General features: G+C 44.6%; 1 protein-coding gene across 1 annotated transcript in view; it reads right to left on the bottom strand.

Annotated features, from left to right (window-relative positions):
* LOC144123566 (corticotropin-releasing factor receptor 1-like) overlaps positions 1-24,755 on the bottom strand; it is a 52,830-nt gene extending 28,075 nt beyond the window's left edge. The window contains exons 1-5 of the mRNA XM_077656383.1: positions 24,640-24,755; positions 23,186-23,342; positions 21,819-21,949; positions 8,081-8,166; positions 6,217-6,352 (exon numbers count right to left, since the gene is read on the bottom strand). Coding sequence (XP_077512509.1) covers positions 6,217-6,352; positions 8,081-8,166; positions 21,819-21,949; positions 23,186-23,297 — 465 coding nt within the window. The 5' untranslated portion in view covers positions 23,298-23,342; positions 24,640-24,755. The remainder of the gene's footprint in view (positions 1-6,216; positions 6,353-8,080; positions 8,167-21,818; positions 21,950-23,185; positions 23,343-24,639) is intronic.
* Between the last annotated feature and the right edge of the window lie 2,609 nt (positions 24,756-27,364).

The following is a 27,364-nucleotide window of genomic DNA, read 5'->3' as shown; positions in this document are numbered from 1 at the left end:
GAGGAGGTTGTCATACACTCGGGCAGCGCCATCTTGCTACTCCCATAGTTGCCTGTACTTATCAGTTGTTTGCGCTACTGAAAATTAAGCGAATATTTTCAATATAGCTACATTAAATATAGACTTCTAGAACTTTAAACATCCAAGAAGATGTTTGAGCATTACACCAAACTCTTTTTGTTGTTTCAAAATTTGAAATATGCAAACGTGTACAAGAAAACTTGGGAAAGTTTCGTTTTCGTTTCGTCTGCTGTAGCAGCTGTAGGTTACCTACGTATGCTAGTTTATTACTACTTACGGCGTAGACTGCAGGACAGAATAGGGATACGGCAGTTTCATACGCCCAATATGCGCTGCATTACACACCTCTCCACCACATGTGTCTGCTCAAGGCACTCCCTTGCATAGTCCACTGAGAGCGGTCTCCCTCTTTTTCCACCGTGCGTTCTAGCCACTCTTCGCACTTTGGACTCATTCACTCCCGCCGCTCGGTTCGCAGTCTTTCGCACGAACGTTGCTTTCACTGCTGGTGTTGGTTTTGGATGTCTGATTCTGTGCCAGGAAAGCGCTGCACACGCAAGTCGTTTCCCGTGCGCACGTTGGCCGATCGTATCTCTTGCGCGCACGGCGGTCGATCGATCGCACACAAGAATCTGGACTCTGGACCCGTCGGCAGCGTTCAGAGCGACACCCGAAACTACCATAGAAGTCGGCCGGGCGAGTAAGTCCGCCTTCGCTCAAAAGCATAAGAACACAGATAACAAATAAGATAATACAGAGAACAGAACCGTCCGCTTATACACGCTCGCCTGTCAGTTGCTCAGTAGATGCCGTAAGCACGCAGCGCGCTGTGGCTCCGCGCGTCGCGATCTACCGCTTTGTCTCGCTCGTGCACAGAGTTTCCTCAGAATGCCGCCATCGTGTTTTATGTGTGAGTACTGTTCTTCTCTGAAAAATTCATAACGGCACTGTCGCGTTTTTTTTAAGATTTTCCGCTGCAGTGATGAGCAAGGGCACAAAAACGTTGACCGCTTGGTTATACAGTCCTTCCAGCAGTTCTGCCAACGACATGAGCAGAGCTTGAATGAAGTAGAACATTACAAACAGAGCCCAGCACATGTATTTGGAGTGATCAAGTTCGTTTTGAAGAAATATTTGACACTCAGACTGAGAGAGGAGACTAGAAGGATAACAGAGAAGGCAAGAGGGGCACACATCTCCTATTGCACACATCTGCAATCTTATAATGGAACAGGGAGTTTTCCCAGCCAAAATGAAACTTGCTCGTGTGACGGCTATACACAAGGGAGGCTCTTTCGATGACGTGAACAATTACAGGCCGATCTCTGTGCTTTCTGTATTTTCGAAAATAGCTGAGCATTTTATAAACAAAAGGCTTGTTGGATTTCTAACCTCGCAAAATATTATCGTAAGGCAACAGTTCGGCTTCCAGAAAAACAAATCTCCAGAAACAGCACTACTTGGAATAAAAGATGAAATTCTGCACAATATCGAAAACAAGGCATTAACTCTGGGTATATTCCTCGATTTTAGAAAAGCGTTCGACAGTGTCCAACATGATATACTTATAAAAAAGCTTCAGCATTACGGTGTCAGGGGTATAGCTGGTACTCTCCTCATGAGTTATTTAACTTCACGTGAGCAGTATACTGTCATCAATGGTGAATGTTCAGAGACAAACACTCTGTTGTATGGTGTACCACAAGGGTCCATCCTAGGGCCAGTCTTATTTCTCATCTATATTAATGATATTGTAAATATACCGGGTGCCTCGAATTTGGTTTCATATGCGGACGACACCAATGTGTTCTTTTCGGGTAGGGATTTAGATGCGCTGTTCAGAAAGGCGAACAATTGGATGTTGGGCTTAACCTCATGGCTGGGAAGTAACCGGCTCGCATTAAACATAAACAAAACAAAGTATGTACTCTTTCGTTCCAAAGGTACAGAAATGTATACAATTCCGTGTTTAAAATTTAATGGCCTGGACATACAACAGTCTTCTACTACCAGATTTCTAGGTGTGACATTCCACGAAAATCTCTTATGGAATGCTGACATCCACACACTTAGAACTGATCTCTCTCGTGCCTTAGGCATCTTAAACAGACTGAGGTGTTACCTGCCAGCTTCTATCAAACGACTAGTGTACTACTCCCTTATACATTCACGTTTTAGCTATTGTTCTCTTGTGTGGCAAACCACAACGAAAACAAATTTAGATTCCTTACTATCAATACAAAAAAGAGCAATACGCGCTATCAGTAACTTAGAGCTGTCCTCTAGTTGTGCGCCCTACTATAGATCGCATAGAATACTCCAAATGCCTCAGTTCTACAAATATAGACTAAGCCTGGAAGTTTACCGCCAATACCGGTTGGATAAATCTACCTTTGAAACAAAATACCAAGAAAAAAGAAGTGTGTACGATTTAAGAAAAAGCACCATAGTCAAGCCCCGAGCTCGAACAAACTATGGACATCAAAGATTAAGCTGTCAGATAGCAGATTTACTAAACAACTATCCCGTCATTCACGACCTATTAACTGAAAATCTTTCATTAAGCAGGTTTAAGAAAACACTCAAGGGATTATTCTTAACGGAAGACTAGTGTGTTATGTTTTCATGTTTTTCTTCTTGTTTTCAATTTTATGTTCCATGTGCTTCAAGTTCGATAGTTTACATGTATTTTATGTTTGGAAGTGTTTTGTTAACATGTATTGCTAGCAGAAGTTGCTGCACTTATTCTTGTACTCTGTTTCCTGTACATATTCTTGCACTGTAAAAAAATATATATATATATATATAATAAGGGGGTTGGGGGATACAGTTTCATCTAAGACATTTCTCTGCATGTAAACTCTGTTGAAACTCTGCATGAGTGTCAAACCGCTGCTTGCCACAGGGTGGCGTGACCTCGTCAGGCACTTTTCCGCCTTTTGTCACGTCCCCCAAGACAATAGTCTTGTATTATTGTCTTGAATAAAAAATGATTGATTGATTGATTGATGTTAGAGCACTGCTTACAAAGCAAATCTTGTTTCAGCATCAATAACAACCATTTCCAATTGCACTAATCAACTTAGCGGCATATACATGAAGGAGTCCAAAGTTAATGAACTGTCAGTGTATATGTCATAATGAGCCCCTCGATTATCTCCCTTTGTCTGCACCGCAACTTAATGACAATTATTTAGTGCAAAGCAAGGAATGAAGTAAACACGAATAAACTAATAATAATAAAATTTTACAAGCCAAAGTCACACTTGGATTATGCAGCACGCTGCAGAAGAGGATTCTTCAATAATTTTGATACCTGGGGTCTTACACACGCCGAAAATTTATTACAAAATACAGAGTACCAGCTGTTCCAACTAGCCGCATTGCATATTCTCTTAAATACTCCTGATTTTACATTATCACAAGTTGGCGTTCAACAACTGTTGATACAGCGACAGTAGTGGGGTAGCTTCACCAGTGCATTGGAGGAATGAACCTGACCAATGTACATGTATATAGAGTAGTATCGCAGTGTAAAATTCAGGACTGCGTTCCATTACCTTGCAAAGATCTCTTGTCGCGCCTTATGTCAGATAAATGGCAATGATGCATGACACGCAAGGTAAATATGTCTGTTGATTGTAGTAGAAGAAATAAGAATCCTTTTGTTGAAGTTCCTTAAAACACACCTTATATGAGTAATGCAACAACTCTTCACCAGTGCTATGTTCAGTGCAGAAAATGTTTCCGAAGCTAAGATCACTGAAGTGCTCAGCAGGTACTCAAACATTTATTCGCGTTAAAGAAATCTAAATGCAAAGCAGTTGCACATTTCAGCTTTTACACAGATGCTCATGTGCATTTCTGAAGGTTCTATTTTTTTGGTTTTGTGGGGTTTAACATCCCAGAGTGGCACAGGCTATGAGGGATGCTATTTCTGAAGGGATCTGCACCAGATGCACAGTCCTGCTATAGATAACAAGTATGATGAAGAGTGACATCGAACATTTATTCGAACATTGTTCATGGCAAAATCACTGTATTGATACTATGTTGAACATGTGTTTTTTTTTTCCAAGTTTCCCTCAGTACTGCATCAAGGCTGCCCTATTAGGTGTTCAACAAATGAGAGCAGAGGTCTTGGTACTGTTTCTATTTTTTTTTTCATGTGCATTCTTTGAGTGTGTGAAAAGATGTGCAAAGTATTGAATGCTATATTGTGTATGACTGAGACTTTATTTACAAGCTATGATACTTTTGTCTAGTGTGTACAACAGTAACATCAGTGAATTTATGGCAGAAATAAAAAGCAGGCATTCACACACATAACTGCTGAAGTTAAATGACTGCCAACTATGAAACCAGCTGTAACTTTGCAGTGGCAGGTTGCTTAATAATCTCACATGCTTGTAATTGTGCAGATGCACTGATTGTCAATTTTTTGTTTTACAGAATATGGCCTGAATTTTTAATATTTCCAAAGCTGTACGCAAGCAAACCGCATTCCAACGTTTCTCTTTACTATCATCACCTTGCACAATGCTCTGTTAGTGCTCTCCGAGTGGGACTTATCCCACATGTCTCTTGCATAAAGCTCTTCCATGTATGTACGCTTTGGTGCTTTGTTGCAAGCAGATTAAACCTTTCGGAACGGATTCTGTTATAGATCTTCCGTTGTATTCAAACAGAATTCGCATCTACACAGGCAGCGGTACAGAAGGCATGCGCTGCACTCCGCGCGAGTGTCGTCTCCCTTCTGCCTCGTCTCCTGTATGGAACACCAACGAGATCTGACCGCCGGAGAAGACAGGAGGTGGCGATGGTGCACACTTTACTAAAGAGACTCCAGGTTACGCCAAAAGGCATGGGGCATGCATGTTTTATAATACCCCGTACATCAAAACAAACCTTGCTGAACCTCGCCAACCATCCTCGTTGATCTCGGCTCACACAAACACAAATCATACGTAATGAGCGGCACAAGATTCACCGCCACCTGGAAGTATCTTCGTGCGCGCACCATCGCGAACATTTTGCGCATGAACTAGAAAGGAACTCAACACAGTACGTAAGCAAGCCGGAGCACCATTCCTCGTACAACTTTTTGACGCGCACTACAAAGCGTGCGGCCATACTGGGGGAAGTTGTGAGGTTGCCAGATTAGTACGCTGCAAACTGCCGTTAAACCTGGTCTAGGTCGCCTGGACCATGCATGGAACCATGAGCGGAGTAACAAGATGGCTGTCGTCCACGGTTATAAAAAAAGTGGAGAGGGTTTACATGGGAGTGCTGCTGCCGCTTTCGCTCTAGTGTTGGTAGTACTAGCTCTATGGTATAAATCGCATTGATGGCCGGTGAATTTTTCAGGCGACCGAGATTATGAAGCTGGGTACAAGGTGTGTTACAATTCCTTGTGTAGCTCTTTCTAGAAAAAGGTATCATACTTTTATTTCTTCTTTGGTTTGTTTTGTTGATTTTGTTTAGGCATGAGAGAAGTATTTGCTTTGGGGGGCCCACTGTTTTTTTTTCTATTTCGGAGATGCCTGCATCCTCGTAAAAAGGGGGCGCTGCGAGTAAAAATGTCAGTTGTTAGTCAGCGCTGCGGTAGTTGTTACTTTGTGCTTGTGCGGTTGCGCTGCTGCACCGTCAAACGCAAAGTGCAAAGCTAGGCTGAAAAATTATTACGAAGTAACTAAAGTAATGTTCGACTGTACGGGATGTAATAGACAGCTCAAGACTGAAAAGGAGCTGTTGGAAGTACTGAGGAAGTACATCTGCATGGGCCAATCAGTGACAGCTGACGCTGATCAAGACACAAATCACGCGTAGAATAACTTGAGGAGCAACTCCTAGGCTATGAACAGCAGCTTGCAGTTATGTCAAAAACTAAAAATATAAAAATTTTGGTACCCTATCTGTGCTCACTTACGGTGACAAAATATGGAGGAGAAATAAAAGGGTTTAACTTAAATGGAGGGAGGAAAAGGAGAAGAAGGACAGGCGGGGAGATTAACAGGGACTACAACTCGGTTTGCAGCCGTGCATTGGGAGAAAGTATGAGGGGATATAAAGGCGTAGAAGAAAAGGTAGAAACGATGTATTGCGGGCTACAGAGCGTGCTATGGAAAGCAAAGGACCTGGGATAACTTTGACATGCAGACGAATAGCAGATCGAATTGCTGGCGGATGGAATACCTGCGAGGACTGCAGGAGGGCGTTGCAGATGACGTAGGCGCTTTCGAAGTGAGCGTCGTCTCGAGGGTTGATGCAGAAGAAGAGGTGAGTGATGCCCAACAGGGGGAAAAGTAGCGCTGTCGCCTTGGAAACCTTTCTGCGTGAATTGAACGGGGGAAGGAGAAGTGGGAAGGGCGAAAGCACACTCCATGAAACCGAAACCTAATCTATACGAATGTCGTCAACTGTCAGTAAAGAATTTACGCTTCTGCAAATGGCTGGCACTCTTTGACCTTTGCTGTCGAAGTGTGGTGTGGCCGTTACAGCAACGGCGGATGCAGGAAAGCTTGATAAGATACGCTAAAGGAGGGAAACACGACAACGACTAAAACTCGACGAGGCAAAAAAATGAAACGGCACTCCCTTTGTTGCATAAGCGTTGTTTTCTTTGTTCGTTGAGAACTTTAATGACAACCTTTGTAAAGCGGTGCCCGACAGAAGTGAGATTTTCAAACTGAACGAGTGTAGGCGACTCGAGAATACTTTTCCGGTCGCTTTGGAACAAGCACAGGATGCCACGCTGACCACTGCATCAAAAACAGCGAACCTACCGGGCAAATAAGGGGTCATCAAGACCATGCCCACGCTGTACAGCCACAACCTCCCTCGTAATTCGTGGTTTCCTCAAGGTTCGTTATCACAGCATTTCGATCAGTTAGTTATTCTGCTCACTCTACTTTTAACTGAACAAAGTGAGATAGCGAACAGTATTTAAGCAAGTGCATTTCGGCCCCAACTGTTATCAGGGAGCCTTGAAAGCAGAGTGACATACTCAAGGCTTTTGAGGCATTTGCAAATCCTAATGAAACGGAAGAAAATAGAAGCGGCATCCACCACAGATTTCTCGATTTATCCGATTCAGCGGACGCGGCTGCTTGTGGTCTTCAGCCCCGAGTCCTTCATTCTTATTTTAGGCAGTAAGCATTAACTGCCCAAGCAGTGACAGACATATTGCACGATGGCAATCTATGGGGCAAAACAAAAAAAAAAGATTACGGTTTATGTTGATTAACCTCAATTTTGAAACAATCCGGCGCAAGTTTCAAGTACGTGAGTTTTGAAAAGCGTGGGGTGGGTGCGTAACGCCATTTCAAGAGCCTCCGCTGTTTCAAAGCCTACAGCTTAGTTTGTGAAGCTCACGCCAGTTCATTCACAAGTAAGAGAGTGCCATGAGTCGAGCACTCCTTATGTTGTGCAATACAGGCCCATATTGGCCGACTGATCCTTTCTACACTGGTTGCGAGCAGTCGTGCAACCTCTTTAACAACGCTAAGCGCACACGCGCTTGTGCGTGTGCGTACGCGGTCACATCCATAATCGGCTTAAGTGTTTCATCTTTAGAATTCTCGCTAATTACAGAGCGATCACACTGTACAGCGACTACTTCCATTCAACTTCGTTCTATTATGCGCAAGGATTCACTGTATTTGCCTGCACAATCTGCCAGGCAGTCAAGTGACGAGCAACGATAAATTAACTAAGTAGATGGAAAATTGCTGCAATTTGCAGTCCCAGGTAGTTAGCCAGCCTGACATATTCAGTGTCCTTCAGCGCAGGGCTCTTGCATGTATGTCCTAACGCCGAAGCGCAGACAATGGAAGGTAAGGTGCCCTCCCTTTGCATCGCTCCGGCAATCTTCTTTCGCGCTTACGAAGCAGCACACTCATCTTAGCTTCTTTTGTTGACAGCGCTTAAAAACCACGGGCAGAATACATAGAAGACGACGTCACAGGCGCTGATTCTATGCCTTCTGTCCGTGTTTTTTATGCGCTGTCAACAAAAGAATGGATCATCACCAACTAATCCGACCACTTGTCCTATTCACCTTAGCTGCATGGTCTCGATGGAGGTGTTCGACTGGATCTTGGTGAGAAGGATGCGGATGGTGTTGATCAGAAACACGGTGTTCACCTGCGAAAGACGGGAAAAAAATACTTGATAAAACCGCCGGTTTCTTCAGGAGGCATCGACGAAGGAACGACGGCAGTTAGCTCCCAAGACACGAGCAGCAAGACATAGCTAGGAGTCTCTTAATGCCGCACAGGAGGAACTAAACGCCGCTTGCACAATGCGGCCCGATAGGAACGGGAAGCGCGAATATTTCATGTACTGCCAGGCACGGAGAATTCCAATTCAAAATAAAGTGCACATCCGTGGTTCTTGCTTCACGTGTAAGGTGCTCAACTCGTGGAGGCGAGTTCGCTGGTTGGTCCCAGTAGTGGCATTTGGATTTATCTGGAGGACAATTGTAGAAAAGCCCTTTTATTTTGTACAGTTACGAGTGATGGAATACTGATCGCTTGTGCGCTTTTCCTAACTTCGGTGAATATCATTTGATGGTCACTTCAACGTCTCGAAGCTGCCCATGGGTTGTGAGAGACGCCGTACTGGGGGGGCTCCGAATTAACTTCGACCACGTGGGGTTGCTAAACGTGCACTGCCATTGCACACTACACGGGCGTCTTTTGCATTTCGCCTCCATCGAAAAGCAGCCGCCTCGGCCAGTATTCGATCCCACGTCATTTAGCTTCAGCAGCGGAACGCCATACCACTAAGCTTAGCCTCCCGGCTAGAAGCTTAAATAGGCACGCACGATTTGTATAAGGAGGTGTAGAAAAATAACTACAGCTGTAAACAAAACATACATTTTGAGCCGCGCAGAATTAATTGAGGGCTGCAGAAAAAACAAAGCAAACCGCCCTAGCCCCGAAGCGGTTGTATGAAATGAGCTGGATACGACAGAAAAACCAATTGTGGTAAAAATACAAGGCAAAGCGTTCTGTCTTTTCGACTGCACTGGTACACTGCCATCCGAGACATTATTACCTTTCTTATTGCTATCGCCAGTTTGCATTTACGTCTCCTAAATAAATTCTTTATTTAAACAGCTAATGAGAATTGAGAGCACGAAAAAGAAAACGCGCATTTGAAAAATAAAAATAAAAATTAAATAACTTCTTAAATAGACGGAAATTTCGGTGGTCGCTTAACACAGCTAAAGGTTGAGGGGTTGACGCAAAGTAACTGTTGGAACTACCTGGCCTTATTTTGCGCCTTACACACAAGACACAGTCAGGCATTCACCCCAGAGATGCATCGCGGTTCATAACGCTGCATATTTCTGGTAATACACATAGACTGAAATCTATGCTCTGTGAATTAAAGTACCTGCCTAGAATCAAAATATCAGAAGAGACTGCATGTCACTTCGGCGAGCATGAGCTGTAGACGGGGAGAAGAAATGCCGGTGTTTGACCCTATAACTATATATGAGCAATTGTGTTTTGTGCATCAGGTTACTTCACTTTGAATAAAGGCTTTCATACTAAACCGTAATCAAAACATCTTAATGCACATGCTTCGCTGAGCACTGCTACTAAAACGTGCTAAAAAAAAACAGGACGGTTCAGAACACCTGCTTCCTGGTATTTCGAACAATTTCTGGTGCTCCCTACCCGAGAGCCTCTTGACAACTCTGTGAAAACTTGTCTTTGAGCCCGAATAGCGAACGAAATATTGAATTTAGTTTGACTTACGTATTTTTATTTTTGTTGAGTAGTTTTCGCATCATTCTAAACTATTCATTGGATCATATACGCTCTAGAAACGTTCCTGTACGTAGTACAAATTTATGTGTATTTCAGTGTTGGTTTTAACTTATTAGTAAATCACCGCGGAAAAATTAAAAATAAAGAAAATTCATCTGTTAGCAATGCGTTTTAGGAGACAATATGAGCTTTCAAATTCACTTGCTCAACGCGGGTAAAGAAAGCAACAATAAATATTAAATAGGATGGAGCCATTTTTAGACTCTTTATTTAAAATGAGCTTTTGTGCGAGTGCCCATCGCTAACTATTGGCAATGCACTCACTGTCAAAATACAGTGAGGAAACAAGGCCTTCAATGGCAATGTCTCGCTTCAGCACGTGTTCATTACGGGAATAGACGAAGCAGTGCGAGATGGCATTGACGTGTATGTTCAAAGTAGTTCGCAAGAAAACAACGATTTTAGCACACATTCAGTTTAAACAGACAATTGCCTTTCTTGACATTTCATACCTTTCGTGCACCTTATTGCCCCTGGCAGAATTTAGCGCGCAGCACTTCATCCTAACATGAGAAAAAACAATCGAGAAATCTCAGTACAGAAGAGTGGAAATCTCCGTCTTGAAAAGACTCTCTTGTTTCCTCATTCAAATAATGGAGACCGCAGAAAAGCTCTCACCAGGAACCGGTCAGAACGATTCGAATAAACTTTGCAAAATTTAAAAGAAACAGCTATCTAGTGGTTGTCAGCGAGTGTTGAAATCGCAACTGTCAGTAGTGCCGAAATTCATTGTTTCCCTAAAAAATAAGCAAAACATCAGACTTCAAAATTGTAATTTCATATTTAGGACTCCATATGTCTGGAACACAAAAGACCTAACTTTATAATACAATAAAGATTTTAGTCGGGGCTAGTCGGTTTATTGTTTTTCTTCGATAGATTATCACAGCGAACACGGACACAAGAAGACACGCAAAACAGGACGGGCGCTGCAAGACACGCAAGACAGGAAAGCGCCCTTCCTGTCTTGGGTGTCTTCTTTTTTTGTCCGTGTTCCGTAGAGCTGTGGCAATCTGTCGATTTAAAATACAAGTGTTCAAGTTCCTAAAGCAATTAGACTGTGCGTATTAAACTGCAATTCACATTGACTAGTTATGCCTTTTATGAGAGCGCACTCCAAAACTTCTATTTCTGAAAGAAGGTCACATTATACTATAAAATTTAGGTTTTCATGATTTTCTTTCCATACTGTAGCTTCGAACATGAAGTTTTGTCGCAATTTTTCAACGGCTCTGAGAAGAGAAATCAAAATTTTCCTTACGCATTTCATAGCGGTAAAGGTAACTTCCTTCATTTTCTCTACATTTTTGCGTATGTTTAGGAATGGACGGCGCAACAGACAGCTTCTTCGCACGATAGCAAGGCGGGCGAGTTGGTGATACACATTTAAAACTAACAGTGCGGAAAACGGGGACTTCAAGGGTAGAAAACACCGGACAAGCTTCTTCACGCCCGTTGGTGGATGTTTGACGCGCTGCCGTTTCGGAGTACAGAAGGCTGAATTTTATAAGGCTTGTAAAAGAGAGACAGAGGAGACATGCGCACAGAATTTACTAGCAACTGGTCGATGGCGTGCGCTTGTTACATTTAACAAAGCAGCTTGCTTACTACGGTTCCTAGTAGAAGCCAGAGCCTACCTACCTCGCCGAAGGAACCGAACGACTAAAAATTTAATCAGTGGCAAAGCTTGCTTTCATAACGACGACACGCGTGTTGGTCAAGATCCACGTGCACTCACCTATAGACTCTGCCCTTCCCACACTTTCCGACGTCGTGGCGTCACTCTTTAAAGCTCTAGTCGAGGAGCAGTGGGTGTTGAAGGACTGGCTAGTAACTTCTCGATGCGTTGGCACCGCCAAGGTCTCTAAGAGAGAAGGGTTCCGGTATCGACTTCAGTGCACTCGAGTTCTTTCTGGAAACCTCTATTTTCACACCAAGCCCGTCGAGAGCGTGTTGCATTGACTCGAGCAGCCTTAAACAAGGTTTTAATCCGCTCTTTGAAATTCTCTCTCTTTGAGTCTAATTTGTTTAGCTGCTGCGAAGAAAAACTTTCCCTATGTAACTAGATTGGAGTTCCCGAAGAATAGCTTCGTTTCGACAGTGTGCACATATCGTTCATTCGAGGCATTCGGGAGGACTGACACCAAGCATTTTCGAACTCTGGTTACAGAGCTTGTGTTCTCACAGTTTGCTGGCACTGGAGGGGAAGACATTAGGCGTACTACGTACTAAGCTGCTCGAGACTGCACGCGAGGTAAGTGGAGTTGATGACAGCTGCAAAACTTCCGATAGGGTAGTTTGATGCCAAGTACTGAAACCCCTTTGCACCGTTGCAACATTTCCAAGCGCCTGACCGAACGGCTTCAGTCGCTGTGGGTGTTCCGAAAACGTTGTTGAAAAATTAATTACATCATTCAGATATATGAGACACATTTGCCTTTTTAGCACGCTGAACACGGCGCCCATCATTCTCTGGAACTTTGCCGGAGCACAACAAAAAACGACGAAGTGGAGCCCAAGAAATTCCTTGAGATGGTATGGACTTGCAAAGGCAGTTTTTTCGCGGTCCCTCTCGTCAACTTCTGTCTGCCAATAGCTGCTTCGTAGATATACCGAATAAAAGTACTTTGCATAGCGAAGCAGTTAATTTTTTTACTATTGCTGTTAGAATCCTTAATTATTGGGGCCGCCGCGGTGGCTGAGTGGTTATGGCGCTCGGCTGCTGGCCCGAAAGACGCGGGTTCTATCCCGGCCGCGGCGGTCGAATTTCAATGGAGGCTAAATTTTAGAGGCGCGTGTACTGTGCGATGTCAGTGAACGTTAAAGAACCCCAGGCGGTCTAAATTTGCGGAACCCTTCTCTACGGCGTCCCTCATAGCCTGAGTCGCTTTGGGACGTTAAACCCCCATAAAACAAACCAAAAAACCTTAATTACTGAGAGGCGTGTAGCCCACCGTAAGCATCATTCATATAAATATTTAGAATTTAGAAAACGCGGTTAGCCTCGGCGCTGTGCCCCAAGAAATTTTGGCTACATCTGGACAAATACACCCGGTTTCAAGAAGCTTGCAAGGTAAGCAACCATTCCAGTGCACATAACTCGTCGAAATAGCCAACATTTGATGGACCACAGCGCTGAGGGTAACCGCGTTTTCAAAATTCTAAACACTGATGTGGATACTAATTACGGTGAGCTACACTCCTCTCAATAATTAAGGAGCCTGATGGTAATAATTAAAAAATTAATGACTAAATATTAGTTAAGCCGCCTGCTAGATAACACTTTTTAACTGTATGCTGATGTACTCCACCCCTGACAATGCTGTGGCGAAAAAGCGGTCTTCTAACTCAAAAAGCTTATTTTTAAAAATTGTGTAAACGTTTAGGTACAACATCCTGTATGCGGGGTAGCCAATAAACATCTTTCTTTGTCACGCTGTTAAGTTTCCTGTAGTCGGCAGAGAAGAGCAGCGTTCCATCCTTCTTTTTCACGAGACCCACTGGTGACGACCGCGGACTGTTCGATGGATTGATTATGCCATTACTGAGTATCTGTTTGACTTGTACCTGGATAGCCTCTCGCGCTCTGGGAAAGACACGATAAGGCTACTGATGTACCGGGCGTGCACCATCATGAGCGATTATCCGGTGATTAGTGATTGGCGTCTAATGTACCTTAGATGACGAGCACTGCAATCACATCCGTGGTTCCTTGCGCTCCGCCTTCGCAACGTCGTTAATAAAAGCGACATATTATACTTCTGCGTTATTGGCACAGCGAACTTCGGGGATAATGTGAAAGTGAACTCAGAATAAACGGGAAACAATAATTTTCGTAACTAGTTGAAGCAACATCCTGCGCTTGTATGCGGGTCTTAGAGGAAAGCCCAGTTACTTTGTAAGCACGCCACTCTTTGGGAAGTGCCTAAAGTAATGGTACTTGCTGTTTTGGCAACATTGGGCTGCGGCAGCCATATTTGTTCCTCACCTGGCGGCGTGGGGAGAAGGAACGCCGTACTCAGAAAATTTATCCAGTCACTATAGTAAACAATACCAATTAGTGCTACGTGTTGGCCACCAGTGACGAACACTGCTTAGTGAACGGGATATTTTGCTTTGTAGTTGAGAGAAACTAATGAGCGGGGTAAGATGATGCTCGAAGATGTTGATATTGATGGTCCACTCTTCCTACGCGCTGCAAAAAGCTACTTATAAAATGCTTCCTTCACTCGCACAGACTGGTTCGAATGACCGCAGCAAATTATTAGGGTGTTAAAAACAATCGAAATTGCGACGGTAATTTTTTATGTTTAGCGTAATGCATCATGCTGTGGCAGCCACACAAACCAGAAATGTTTTTTCCGTATTTTCTGTGCTTGTGCAACAGGGCAAGGGAAAAGGGAATGTTCCAAATGAGATTGGTTCGGGAATATTGGTCATACAGGGGTGGGATGGAGACAGTTGATGAAAGAACGGGCAGGGGGGGGGGGGGGGTTGAGAGGTCTGTCAGTAGCAGGGATGGTACTTGTACCGTATGGACAATCCTCTCCTCTATGTGCGGTGTGTACACTAGCTTCAATTTGTGTTTGATGTCAGTACTGACTCATGCCGATTCAAGCAGAGTGGAGCTGGGTACACGTTTGATGCACAAATTCAGCTCATGTAATCGATATTGCTTCATTAAACTTTGCCTCAGCACCGGCTTCCCTTGGAGCCTCACGAACTACGCGTTTCAATAAGGGGGGCACACATGCCAATTGGAATGGAGTATTGACGCAGGCGTATCGAAATTTCGTTCAGTAAAAATAAACAGTTTGATAAAAGTGGGGCTGGCCTTTGGTTGTAACCACCCAGAAATGGTGAAAACAATTGTTTTCAGGCAATGTGTGCTTCTTCAGGGGTTTGCAGAGCCGCGCAATCATTCTCCTATGCGTGCAATATGAGCAACCCCGAAGGCAGGAGTGGAACCAAAATGTAAGCAAATTGAAGAAAACCTGAGCACAATGCATAAACCGAAACCAAACATATTAGTTCGCACAAGAAAGAACCACCCGAAAAATATTACAATACACCGGTGTGGCGTACTCTACGCGATATCGAATGTGCACGTCATTGGCAGGTTGCTCATCGTTCGAGAATAAATCAAAATTGGAAACGTTCGCGTACGTAAAAGATTTTCTTGGACGGAGTCCAAAGTGTTAATTCACTGAGCTATTTGAACTGCATCTGATGCGCATTTATGAACGCTCAAATGGTGACCTGGCCTTGTAGCAAGCGCTCTCTGCTCATATGCCAGCACAAGATTTATTCAATAAAAAAACTTGGAGGGTGCACTTAAGCTTCACCTTAAGAGTTTTATGTGATAGCGCTGATGGGTTAAAGCCCATACATGCGGAATGGGTCATTCTTGACTTAATATTCATAGGGCCCTGGGTGTCCTCATACCACCCCTGGCGCAGTTGTGCAGCGGTAAAGCGAAGCGATGCGCCACTGCTCTGCGATGGCAGGTGCTGCCACCGGTGGGGCTTGAGAGTCCCAGGTCGCTCTTCCCGAGCAACCTCTCGCCACCTGCCACCTGTTCGCTCACAGTCCGGTGGGCAGGTTGTGGTGGCGCCACAACGTCACGTGATCTAGGTGGCCCAGCTAGATTGCTGGAGTGAGAACCTATCATGAAATTTCAAAATAGCACTCCAGCAGTAAACCCTATGGAGAAGTGCCGCAGCAACTCTGTTCTCCCGGAGTGTCCATTGTAAGATACAGCATGTAAGCGGTCGTGTCACCGTTCTCCCGTGTTTTGGAAGCTAAATCGGAAACTGAATTGTTGCTGCATGAAGATCGTTGATTGGCGTACTTTTATTTGTACTATTTTTCGTGAGGAGGTGCCGTGAAGTGTGACGGGATCGTAAAAAATCTTCATTGATCGCCTACACTGAATTCGCTGATAGTACGACTGCCATGCAGTTTTGTTTTTTGCGCCGAATAGTTGTTTCGAACAAAACTTTAGATTTGCTTATTGCGCGATTTACTTAAGGCGCTATAACGCCGCTTTCAAGTTTAAAGTACATGCAGAAAATAATCGGCAAAGGAGCTGCTGTTTGTTTAGCAGCATTACAGGTACTGCTTCATTAAGCGTGCGCACGCTTTTCGCTGCTATTCTAATACCTGAATGCTTATGCTGTATGCAGTCTGGACACCGGACTCAGCGGCTTGCGTCACGCAGTGCCTAGTATGTGTGAGCAAATATGCGTATGTCATTATTAAGTGCTTGCGGAACTTCCTGCCTCGCATGATGTGACAACAACGAAGGCGAACTTTTGCATATAAACATAAAGCATGCGCTTGCCATGTGTTATAAACAAATCTAGTTTTTGTTTTCTTTGCCCACTTTCATTTCTGGCATCACGCTTTTTTTTACATCTCGAGTAAAGGAACGTTCGCTTTACGACCACTGCCAGTGACCTGGAATGCGGTCAAGAGCTCTAAGTCTAAAATCTACACCCGGACAGCAACACTCCGCTTTTCCAAGCCAGTGCACAGGTTGCGCATGGCCTATGACGCAATGCGCAATTTTTTTCTTACAAGACCTGTGCACTCCGTAATTCTGGCTGGGGCTTCACCGTCACTTGAGCGTGTAGTTGTCACCTAATCTTGGAAAGTATGTGGGCCCTGTAGCAAGCTTCTTTATCAAGACTATGCGTTAGGCAGATTGGCACAGTAACCGCACTTTACCTGCCTTCGCGGCGTCCACGCACGGCAGGTGTGTTGCAGCTGCCAAGCTGTGCTTTAAGAGAGCTGCGCTTGATCCCTCAATCGCGACGGCAGCACACTTCAGAAACATCCAGTAGAGACTCGCGTTATTTTCTCTGACTGGGGCAAGCCTCCCGCGTTGCGCCTGATTTTTGCACCCAAAACCTGTTCGGCGGCTATGGCGCTGGTATACGCCTGTGCAGGGAAGTTCTCTTCCAGATTTCTATAACCCGTCCGCTATGCGCGCACACGGTTTTCGCCGCTGTTCTGATCACTGAATGCACAGCTCTCGCAGTACACACGACGACACTGTCATCCGGAAGCATATTGCGTGGCCAGCCCTAACCACCTCTTCGCGTTCTACTAAATCCGACGAATTTGTGGCTCGCTGCTTTAAACTGACGAGCCAAGCAAAGGCTAGTTCCTCCTGAAGCGGGCAGCCATATTGGATTACCAGTACCGCACCTCTGGATCGTGAAAGTTGCGAATGGTTCAGTGAGATGAGTAAAATCAGTGTTGAAGATGAAAGATAAGGGCCCGCCGGATCTAATGAATGGCTTTCAAGATATAAGTCCCCGCTGAGATGCAGAATTGCCCCCCGTCAGCGTGTACCAGGTCAGCATGACGCGCGAAAGTGAAGGTTCTCAACCAAAACACGCACTCCATTCACGCTACAGAGGCCCGTTGTCAATTCACATTGGTGAAATGGCGAAAGAGAAGGCTTTTAACCGATGTGGTGGCTGCTATACATATATTATACTAGGCGGCTCTCGCTACGGGCTTTGACTCAGACTCGTGGAGACTGGAGTGCGATAAAGCCACACAAAAAGATAAACTTTTTCAAGAGGAGGGCTTAGTACAGAAGCTTCTTAGCTTTGAGCCCTTGTGCAAGGTGTTCGGCGTGCTTAGCGGCGAGCGGTTTAAGCAGCCTCTTTGATGAGCAGACCCTGCCGCGTAAATAAATTAACTCCATTTGCTGCTATGTGAGCATGTTCTTTTTGTCGGGCTATGACAAGCATAGTAACGGGATTAAGCCGTGCGAGCTACGGAAACCCACGGGCGCTTTCCGGCACGGATCGACGATGCACGTTTGGGTATGGACCCTGCCTCTGCTTTTGGCGATGCCAAAGAAATTACGTTGTTGCAGGTTGTAGCTGATCTAAAAGCGTAGCATGCCCCCCCCCCCCTTTTTTTTGCTTGTATTTCTACCAGAGAAGCTTTCAGCTAGTTACTCGCTGACAGGGTGCTTCAATGTTATATGAGATCACCGATGCTTCAAGCTTAGTAGCGTTCCCTTGTTTTTTCTCCAAAAAACATTGATGATGCTCCCACAAAAAGTCCCCGGATAAACTTCACCGCGTATTTCAGAATATATCGACGTGAGTGCCGGGTCAAAAGAGCTGCGCTGATTTCATTTGCTTAAATATTCTTAGTAGAGAGAGTAGCTTAAGTTAGGTTGCCTTGCGGGCCCAGGAAGAAAGCAAAATTTTCCTTTACACTGCACTGGGCGAAGAGACGCGTTGTACTCCACAAGGGTGCTCCACTGCATTATTGACGACCGGCACGGTCGCTCTACCTGTGACCTGTAAGCCCCAAGAAGGCGATGTGTGCTCAGAGTTGGAAGCCTATACGCTTCATCAGCGTGCCCCTATACGTCCAGGCTTTTTCAGAAGTGCAGAGCCAGAAGTGCACCTTCCACACCGTAAAACAGCTCTTTCCACGCTGGTCCCAGGAGCAAAGAACCGTGAACAAAGAATCATAGTTCCTAGTTCATGACTTGACTGGACGGTGATAACGATGACGCGATCGCCTTTTAGCGCTGGTTGCATTTCTGCTCTTTTAGTACGACAGAACGTCGAGGGACTGCGAAATGGGCTTAAAGTCGCTAATAAATGTGGACTCATAGTTACTGTGAATGCGTTTGAGCATTCACACTATGAGTACTTAGAACGAAACCGGTGATTTATTATTAATTTTTAAAAACCGTGTTTACCGAAATTCGCTGGCACACTGATGTGCGTTTCATGACGGTTTTTGGAAGTATTTCTCTACACGCTATACGTCACGACTATGGTTATGTCATGGTGAGCGGCAGAGAGCTCGACACTGCTATTCGCTGCTGGCGCGCCATCACGGCTTCACTTCCGTTAGGGGGAGTGTCGTCTCTGTGGCCGCCGCCCAACCTCTCTGCCTTTCTTATTTATTTATTTATTTTTTTTATTTTTATTTATTTATTTATTTATTATTTATTTATTATTTTTATTTATTTATCAACAAACCCTCTCTCTCTCTCTCTCTCTCTCTGTGTGGCCGCCGGGCGATGCCTCTGCGCCACCATCGTTAAAAAGACGTTTCTACGCAGGACATACAGTTGTAGGGTTCCAACCCCATATCGGTGGTCATATGCAGAAGTCGCGCCTAGAGATCTGGGTCCATGCTGCTCTCGCAGTGACAGCGGCGAAATGTACGCAAGCGATTGTGACAACCGCCGAGTAAGAGGGTACTGCCACTGGCAGTAAACAGTGTGGCGAAGCAATGGCATATTCAACGGATGAGGCGCTGTCCCATCCTGCTTTCTTCATTTCTTTTTTTCGGGCGCGCTTGCCGGCAACAGGCGCCAGGTGCCCAGAACAGACCTCCAAATGTGGACCTTACGTGTCTCGACACTTTTTTTTCTGTTTGTTTGGCAGCCTTCTCTTTAATTAGCTCGCTCCTAAGCATTGCGCCGCCGACGTCGTTGACATCGGCGTCGTTACGGCGTCGCTCTTCGCAGCGCCACCTGCCATCTGCCTCAGTTGGCAGGCGGCAAAATAAAATTAGGAAAATCCGCTTTCGACTTTGAGGAGAGATAAGGTAGATGGATAGTGGAAGGCGGAGAAAGGGCTGCTGACGACGAGTGGCAAAGGGGAGAGAGGGTAATCCCCCCATTACTTTTTATAGGAGAGGAGGAATAAGGAAAACGGGAGAGGGAAGAAACGGAGGATGGGGTGGGGCTAGTGGCTTGGGCGTCCGCATCGGCCGCGGGAGGTGGTTGGTTCAAAACTCTCCGCCGGATAACATTGGGTACAAGCGACCCCCGGCCCTGCGTCCGGTTTTCTTCGGGATGTGCGCTTGAAAGAGGCTCTGGAAACCCCGCTGCGTCCTTTCCGGGGCAAACCCAGTCTCGAACACCTCAGAGACCTCAGCCTGCAAAGTTGGTTTGTGGCACCTGTTCAAACGGGGTTTCCAGTTTAGTTCGTATGCTCTAATCAGCGTTTGTAAACAGACCTACAGATCAAATGTCCCTGCTGTAAGCAATTTTTCAAAAGAACTTCACAGTATCACTGCAGTCCTAGGAAATGGCGGATTAATCTCTGACTGTCTGATTTTACGAGAAAAAAAGCCGGAAATGCGTGTGAAATTTCTTTGCTTTCACATTACAGCTAACGCTCAAATATTCGGGTTACGCAGGCTATTCTTCCGGTTTACCTCCGTGCCTTTCATCATCATCATCATCATCATCATCATCATCATCCTCCTCCTCCTCCTCCTCCTCCTCCTCCTCCTCCTCCTCCTCCTCCTCCTCCTCCTCCTCCTCCTCCCTCGGGTTACGCACTCGTAACCGTCCTGTGATTTTTTTTCATGGCTGTAGCAACCTTGTTTCTTTACATTTTCTGAACGCCTCAGCGGCATTTCTGTCTTGGTGCTCCTATTTGGTCTTATTTGGCTCATCTTTGGCAAAAGCCTAGCATGAGTTGCGAGTCTGTCAGATATATGTTCTCAAGAGGAAAATTTCTTCGCGATGACAGAAGTCCACGTGTGACGGAGGTCACCATAATGAGGTTTGGAGTGTGTTTTGTAGTGTTAGCTGTGGATGGTGTGTCAAAATGCAGCTCTAATAGACGTTGAAAAACTCCCAAAAAGTTGGTACTTGTCCGCAGTCAGTGCTTTTTGCTGCTGTTCTTCAGCATTCATTCGACAAGAACTAAATAAATTCGCTTCTTGCGATCTAGAAACACTTGGCGGAATTTTCAGGGATTTGAGAATAAACCGGAACCTTGTGTTCCGGCTGAAGAAGGGGGTCGGGTGTTATTGTATTAAGAAAAATACTTTTGTTTTCATTCAAATTCCTGTCCCTCGAAAAGAATGAGCGCGAATGAGTTTATATTCTGGTCTTCTAAAGCAAAATAGCTTCCAAAGTATCTGTTCAAGGAATGCTATTACAACTTTTGAACAATTTGTGCTAGATCAAAGTACCGGCTTTGATAGGAGAACTGACAGAGAAACTAGTTTTATACGTGTTTATAGAAGGAATGTGAGCAGAAAATTAACATGGTTTTGCTAAAGCCGCTGAGTAAACGTTCGCTCGACTGTCGTTTGAGTCATCATCAAAGCATAGTTTTTTGTGCTGTATTTATTGATAGCGTGTTTATGAAGAGCAATAAACATTTCCAATTGGTGAAGGTGCAGGAATGCGTCTGGCGACGATTGCAGACTAGATGTTTCTTCAACCCATACGTATTGAGCAAAATCTACCCGGACATTCAGCCGGAGTGCAAATGGTGTCACGAATTGGCAACCTATGACCACATATTATGGAGCTGTAGCATAGCACCGCCACCGGCGGACATTATGCGTGATCCTTCCCTCGAGCAGTGGGAGGCCGTGTTGGCCAGCTCAGACCCGGTCGTCCAGACCAGGGCCGTGGAGTGGGCCACCCAGGTCGCCGTCAGCCATGGGTTGATGGCCATCTGACATGGAATCGTCCACACATGCTCTCTGACGAAAATAAAGTTTTTGCATCCATGCATCCATCCCATCCCTGGAAATGCATACAAGTCGGCCGAACGTGGTAAAAGCGTGCTGCTCGCATTCTGCTTTAGTGAATGATGTAGTTGCGTGAGCTCGTAGTAGTATGGAACCGAGACTATACAAGAGGTTCTTGTTTTCTCTGCTCGAATGGCAACAGGAATCCTGAAGTTTATGGAGACAGGCTACAACAAAGACGTCGAACGGAGGTCGGGCGGGAATAGCAAAAAAGCGTGTTCTAAGGCCTGCAACTAAAATTTCCTTGCAACCTTCCACATCAGGAGTGGAAATGTGTAAACGCTTTTAAACGTTTGTTTATTTTTAAATGTGCACGCAAAACCTGTCGTGAGATTACGAATTAGCCAGAAGCTGATGCTAACCATCGCTAGTGGCACATGGCCGAGAAAAAATCGCGCTTACCAGTAGTGCGACCATCATGGGTCCGCTGATAATCCAGACGAAGACCGAGTGGCCGTAGCCTCGCCAGCAGTGACTGCGCATGCGCGACTCCATGATCAGGCTCCAAGCGAGCACGCACAGTGCAGGCAACCCTGCGCACAGATAGAAGAAGCTATTTCAGTGAGACGCTTTGCACACTACCCGCAAGTATCCGGCCATCGCTTTTAAATTCTCGCCTATTCCTGTCGGGTTTAGCCACGTGGTGCAGTGGGCTGCTTTGTGATCATACCAATTCGCAGCATATGTTTTCGTCAGAGAACATGTATGATAAAGCGAATAAATTAGCGCTACTAGAGACCCTTATTGATAGATCATATCTTGCGAATATAAGGGACTAAACCCATATCTGTGTTTGTTTGCAGCGGTATCATCGCCATTTGAAGAGCACGACTTGCTTAAGAAAGACCGCATAAATCACATGCCGACATTCCTTGTGGCGCACCTGTGCCCTGTGGCTCACTCGGCCCAGTTCTGTTCTCGGTTTAATGACCTGCAGGTGACGCCGCGACATAGTTGCAGAGAATGGATCGCGATTCACACGTAGCGAATTTCCAAAGATGCTGCCGGCGCAGAAATTGAGACATCTGCGCATCGTGCAGGCGCATTTGAGTCTGATATAGTGAAATAAAATCTCTTCGACCCAGCGCCGGGAACCAGTGATTACGCTACATATTTATTCAATAGGCGCGAATTATTGTGCTGTCTCGCAAAAATTCTCTCCGAAGTGCGTTGCCTGAAGCAAGCTGTGTTCAGCAACGCCGACGGATGGATGAAACTCCTTCATTTAGACGCGGTAATATTAAGGCGTGCAAGCTGGGAAAAACAACTTCGTAAGCTGCAGACCGGCCGATATAAAGATGTGATGGAGACATCTCAAATAGATTGCAAAAAACTGCCTCTTTGGCGGTGCCACCAAATGTAAATGGAGGAATCAGGTGTCGGCACCTGCGTGGTATATATTTTGAGCCCATGCAATAAATGCACAGTCATCGCAACCTGTGGGTCGCTGACTATATTAAAGCGTGGTCGATATAAAGATGTGACGGAGGCATCTCAAGTAGATTAGAAAGACTGCCTCCTTGGCAGTACCACCAAATGTAACGGGAGGAAGCAGGTGTCGGCACCTTCGTGGTGTATATTTCAAGCCCATGCAATAAATGCGCATTCATCGCAACCTGTGGGTCGGGGACTATATTAAAGCGTGGCTTGCATTTCAAGATGTGTGTAAGATTTCATGTTGTGGCACCATTTGCTGCCCATAAAAAGCGCTACTAATACACACCAAAAGAGCGGTTCGGACGCCGTGGCAGATAGCGTCGGGTGCTCACCCCATCCGATGACGTAGTAGAGCTTGAAGGGCGCGTCCTGCTGGAACACGCAGACGGCGATGCGTGAGTGCAGCAGCAGGCCTTCGACGAACATCCAGTTGATGGACGCCATGGCCGCGTACAGCTTGAGAGAGAGCACGCTCTTGCACAGCCAGTCCTGCGCGGCAGTCCATTCATTCATTCATTCATTCATTCATTCATTCATTCATTCATTCATTCATTCATTCATTCATTCATTCATTCATTCATTCATTCATTCATTCATTTGTTGATTCGTTCGTTCGTTCGTTCGTTCATTCATTCATCGTTACCATGATGCTGAATTTGTTGTGAAGGCCATTGCAGAGCATATGTGCCCCCATAGCCCGCGTTTCATTAAGTTCGAAAAGAAAACGGTTAGGCGACGCATACGGATCTGTAGTGAATAAAGCGTCGTTCGGCTCAGCAAAATATTTCAAACTGGGCGTCAGGGCACACCCGGAGTCCATGATTTAGGCTAACAAGTAAAGGATGCGGACGTACCGAGATTACCGAGAAATTAAATAATAAAGTGCAGCGTCCACTGCCGAAATAATCAAGTTCAGCGAAGCCAGTTAAGTCAGCTCAGCCATGAATCAGCTGGTTCATCAATATCTATTATCTATGTGTCAAAAACGAATAAAAAAAGTGGCATCAAGACCTTTCCTTTTTCTCGTGGTGGTGTCACCCCAACAGCGTTAGAAAAACGTCATGAAACGAAATTTGCCCTCGCCATAATCTCTATTATATGAAACAAGAGTATGCCACCCGAATTAATCTGGTGCGTTAGTTAAAACATATTTCGTATTTATTTTTTTTAATATACGCGTTTATTGTCCCTATATTTCATGACAAAATGTTTTGCGCCTCACTTAATTTCTCTCGCTCGCTCTTCTACGACTCTCCCCTGAGAAGTCTATTAGTAGCCCTGGTTTTTTCACGCTTAAAATGGAGTGCAGGAAAAAGTAAAATTGACAAAGGATTTACCTTGGTAAAGCCAAATGCGACCTAAGTGCGCGAGCACTAGCTGTCGTGCTCAGTTTAATTTGATTATTGATTGGAATTTGATGTTTTGATTCATAGATTCCTGGGAGTCCTCATACCACTCCTGGCGCAGTGGTGCAGCGCTTAACCGATTGGCCAATGGAAGGTGCTGCCACCGGCAGGGCTTGTAAGACATGGTTTGCTCTTCCCGAGGAACCTCACGCGATCAATCCCTAATTGAACTCACAAGGGGATTAACTGAACTCATTTAACTCACAAGGACATTAGGTCACTTGATTTAGGTGGCCAACCTGCCACCTGGTTTGCTTAAAGTCAACCAGGCTTCAGACAAAGATCGCTGAAATCGCTGAGTGCGAGCTTAAGTGCTAACGCACTAAAAAAGAAAAGCACGAACGATGCTTTCTGCGCGGGTTGTCAAGTCGAAGCTTTACCACGTCGCTGTAGGTCGTCCAACTAGGTCCCAGTACGGCGGGAAAGGAGATGACAGCCAGGAGGACTGAGTGAACGATCAAGGACGCCACAAGGTTCTTGTGCACGCGGAGCCTGGAACACTGCAGAGACCTGCGAGTAACAGAGGAGAGGTGACATCGGCGTTTTTATGGAGGAAAAACGCTAAGGCGCCCGTGTGCTGTGCGATGTCAGTGCACGTTAAAGATCCCCAGGTGGTCGAAATTATTCCGGAGCCCTCCACTACGGCACCTCTCTCTTCCTTTCTTCTTTCACTCCCTCCTTTATCCCTTCCCTTACGGCGCGGTTCAGGTGTTCAACGATATATGAGACAGATACTGCGCCATTTCCTTTCCCCCAAAACCAATTATTATTATTATTATTATTATTATTATTATTATTATTATTATTATTATTATTATTATTATTATTATTATTATTATTATTATTATTATTATTATTATTATTACTATTATTATTATTATTATTATTATTATTATTATTATTATTATTATTATTATTATTATTATTATTATTATTATTATTATTATTATTATTATTTTAGTCACTTTCCTCCGCCTCCCACTGCGTTTTCTTGTTCTTGGTACCAATCCTCTGAGCTTAATACAGCTTTTATTTGCTCAGTGCAGACACAGGACATGAAGTGTGCTGGCTGAATTCATTTAATCCTTTTGCTTTCTATCTTTCTTGTGAATCGTAACTAATAAAAATTCCAGCATGTTCACTGAAACCTCTATTACGAGCAAGTTGATTCCGAGAACAACACTGTGTCTGTATATAAAGAACGCTAATACGCTTGTAAGGGTGCGGTTGTATTGCTCGGGAAACTGTGTATGTCCCACTGCAGTCATATCGTAACTCCAAGTACAGGCACAAACAAAGCCATGGGATAAGAAAGCGAAGCTTTGTGCTGCACCTCATTGCTAGGCCTTGAGAAATTTAAATCGTTTACACAAGATAGTGTTGCGAATGGATTTTAGCACAAGTGCCAAGTTCCTTATGATTTCATCAACGCCATCAATATTACGAGCTATGTCTCAGCTTACGACGTGCAAGGAATCAGCTGCGCGAGGAGCTTCCTTCTTTCACAGTTTTTGTACCGCTCCGCACGAAAGTTGGTGCTGATGTAGCCTGTAATTTTCAAAAATAGTTAACTATATGTGAATGCACACACTTCAGAGTTTAAGAGCAAATTTTACAAACAGTTCTCTATAGGACTGGTTGTTAGCGTTTATATTTATTTTCCCTTGGAAATGACCATCACAGTTATTCATCTCAATCATGCCATGATAATGTGCGAACAAATGACCGCATAAGGCACGTGTGTTCACTGTACTCGATTCGGCTCTCAAAAAGCGATTAACTCTATAATTTGTATTCCGGGGAACCGATACCACCTCAGTTCTTATTTTTTAAACTGTGCTACCATGCGCAGGTGGCACCTGCATTTTCTTTTAACCAAAACTGCTCCCATTTCCTGTTGAATTGGCAGCGTATTAGTCTCGGATTTTCTGAAAACGGGTCAAACCTTCCGCGCATTTATTGCGCTTCCAGTCTTGCATCGCTGATCACTATTCGAATGGAACGATTTAATGCTAGTATTATTGAGTTATAAAGAGTGAGAACCATGCTTCAGCAAGCCTTAATTAATTCATGAGTAGTCTACGCGAGACTTGTTCAAAGCCTCTGCCGGAAGGCCCTTTGAGAACCTCAACTTAAGCATGGCAGTCTTGTCCAACTGTAATCGTAATGCCACTCCACAAGCGCGTTAACAATGAAAGCATTGCGGAGACTTTCGATGTCCATGTGGTGGGATGAAGGATAGAGCACAAAACATTTCTTTAAGAATATAGCAGAATTTAATTCAAACTAAATTTTGCGTTTACTGGTGGAATGTGCTACGCGTACAGATCAACTCTAGCCGGTCTATCTGCCGTATATTTTACAAAAATTCAAAATATGGGATTCGCATACAAAAACCAGGTAGTCTATAATTTCTTTTTTTTTAATCGAGCAGTGCATTGGAAATCTGTGACTGCTTGCTTCTCCTCGATCGTCCATCTAATACTTACCTTCAATCAGTAACCGACAAGAACATTCTTTTTAGCAACGATTTATTACAAAAATCACCAGCATGGTTATCAAAATGGATATATTAAGGCGATACCTGTGCTTAAATCGGTCCAAAATTTTCTCAAAATGCCCAAAACTTACGTTGACTGGTTCTTTCTGATGCAGCAGCGTCAGACAGCCAGTTACCTTAATTATTTCTTATTTAACTTCGCTAATTTTCTTTCGGAGTTCAGTAAGGCGATTGAAAACGCTTGTTCTTTTGAGAGGAAAAATACACTTTTTGATAGGCTGTCTCTCAGTTATTTTGACTTATTTGCGTCTGTTTTAGCATACGCAACAAAAAGGTCAGGAGGGATTATCTCACAATTGCTACATCGGGCTTTATCGCAATTTTTGTCCTTTTTTTCCGCTACGCCCAAGCCACGTTTTTTTTTTTTCGCGCACGCATTCGAGAGATTGGGTATTCCAAAAACAGCCATTATTTTCATTTGACCGGTGGTTCATCACATACACTGCCGAATACTTCTTTCTTTCCAAAGACCACCTAATGCGCATCATATATGCCACTCAGACATCAATTTTCATTAATCACTTAAGATAAAAGGAGAGAAATGC

This window comes from Amblyomma americanum, chromosome 3 (assembly GCF_052857255.1).
Source record: "Amblyomma americanum isolate KBUSLIRL-KWMA chromosome 3, ASM5285725v1, whole genome shotgun sequence".
In the NCBI taxonomy this organism is placed as follows: domain Eukaryota; kingdom Metazoa; phylum Arthropoda; class Arachnida; order Ixodida; family Ixodidae; genus Amblyomma; species Amblyomma americanum.
The sequence above is the reverse complement of the archived record's forward strand: the minus strand, read 5'-3'. Positions and strand labels throughout refer to the sequence as shown.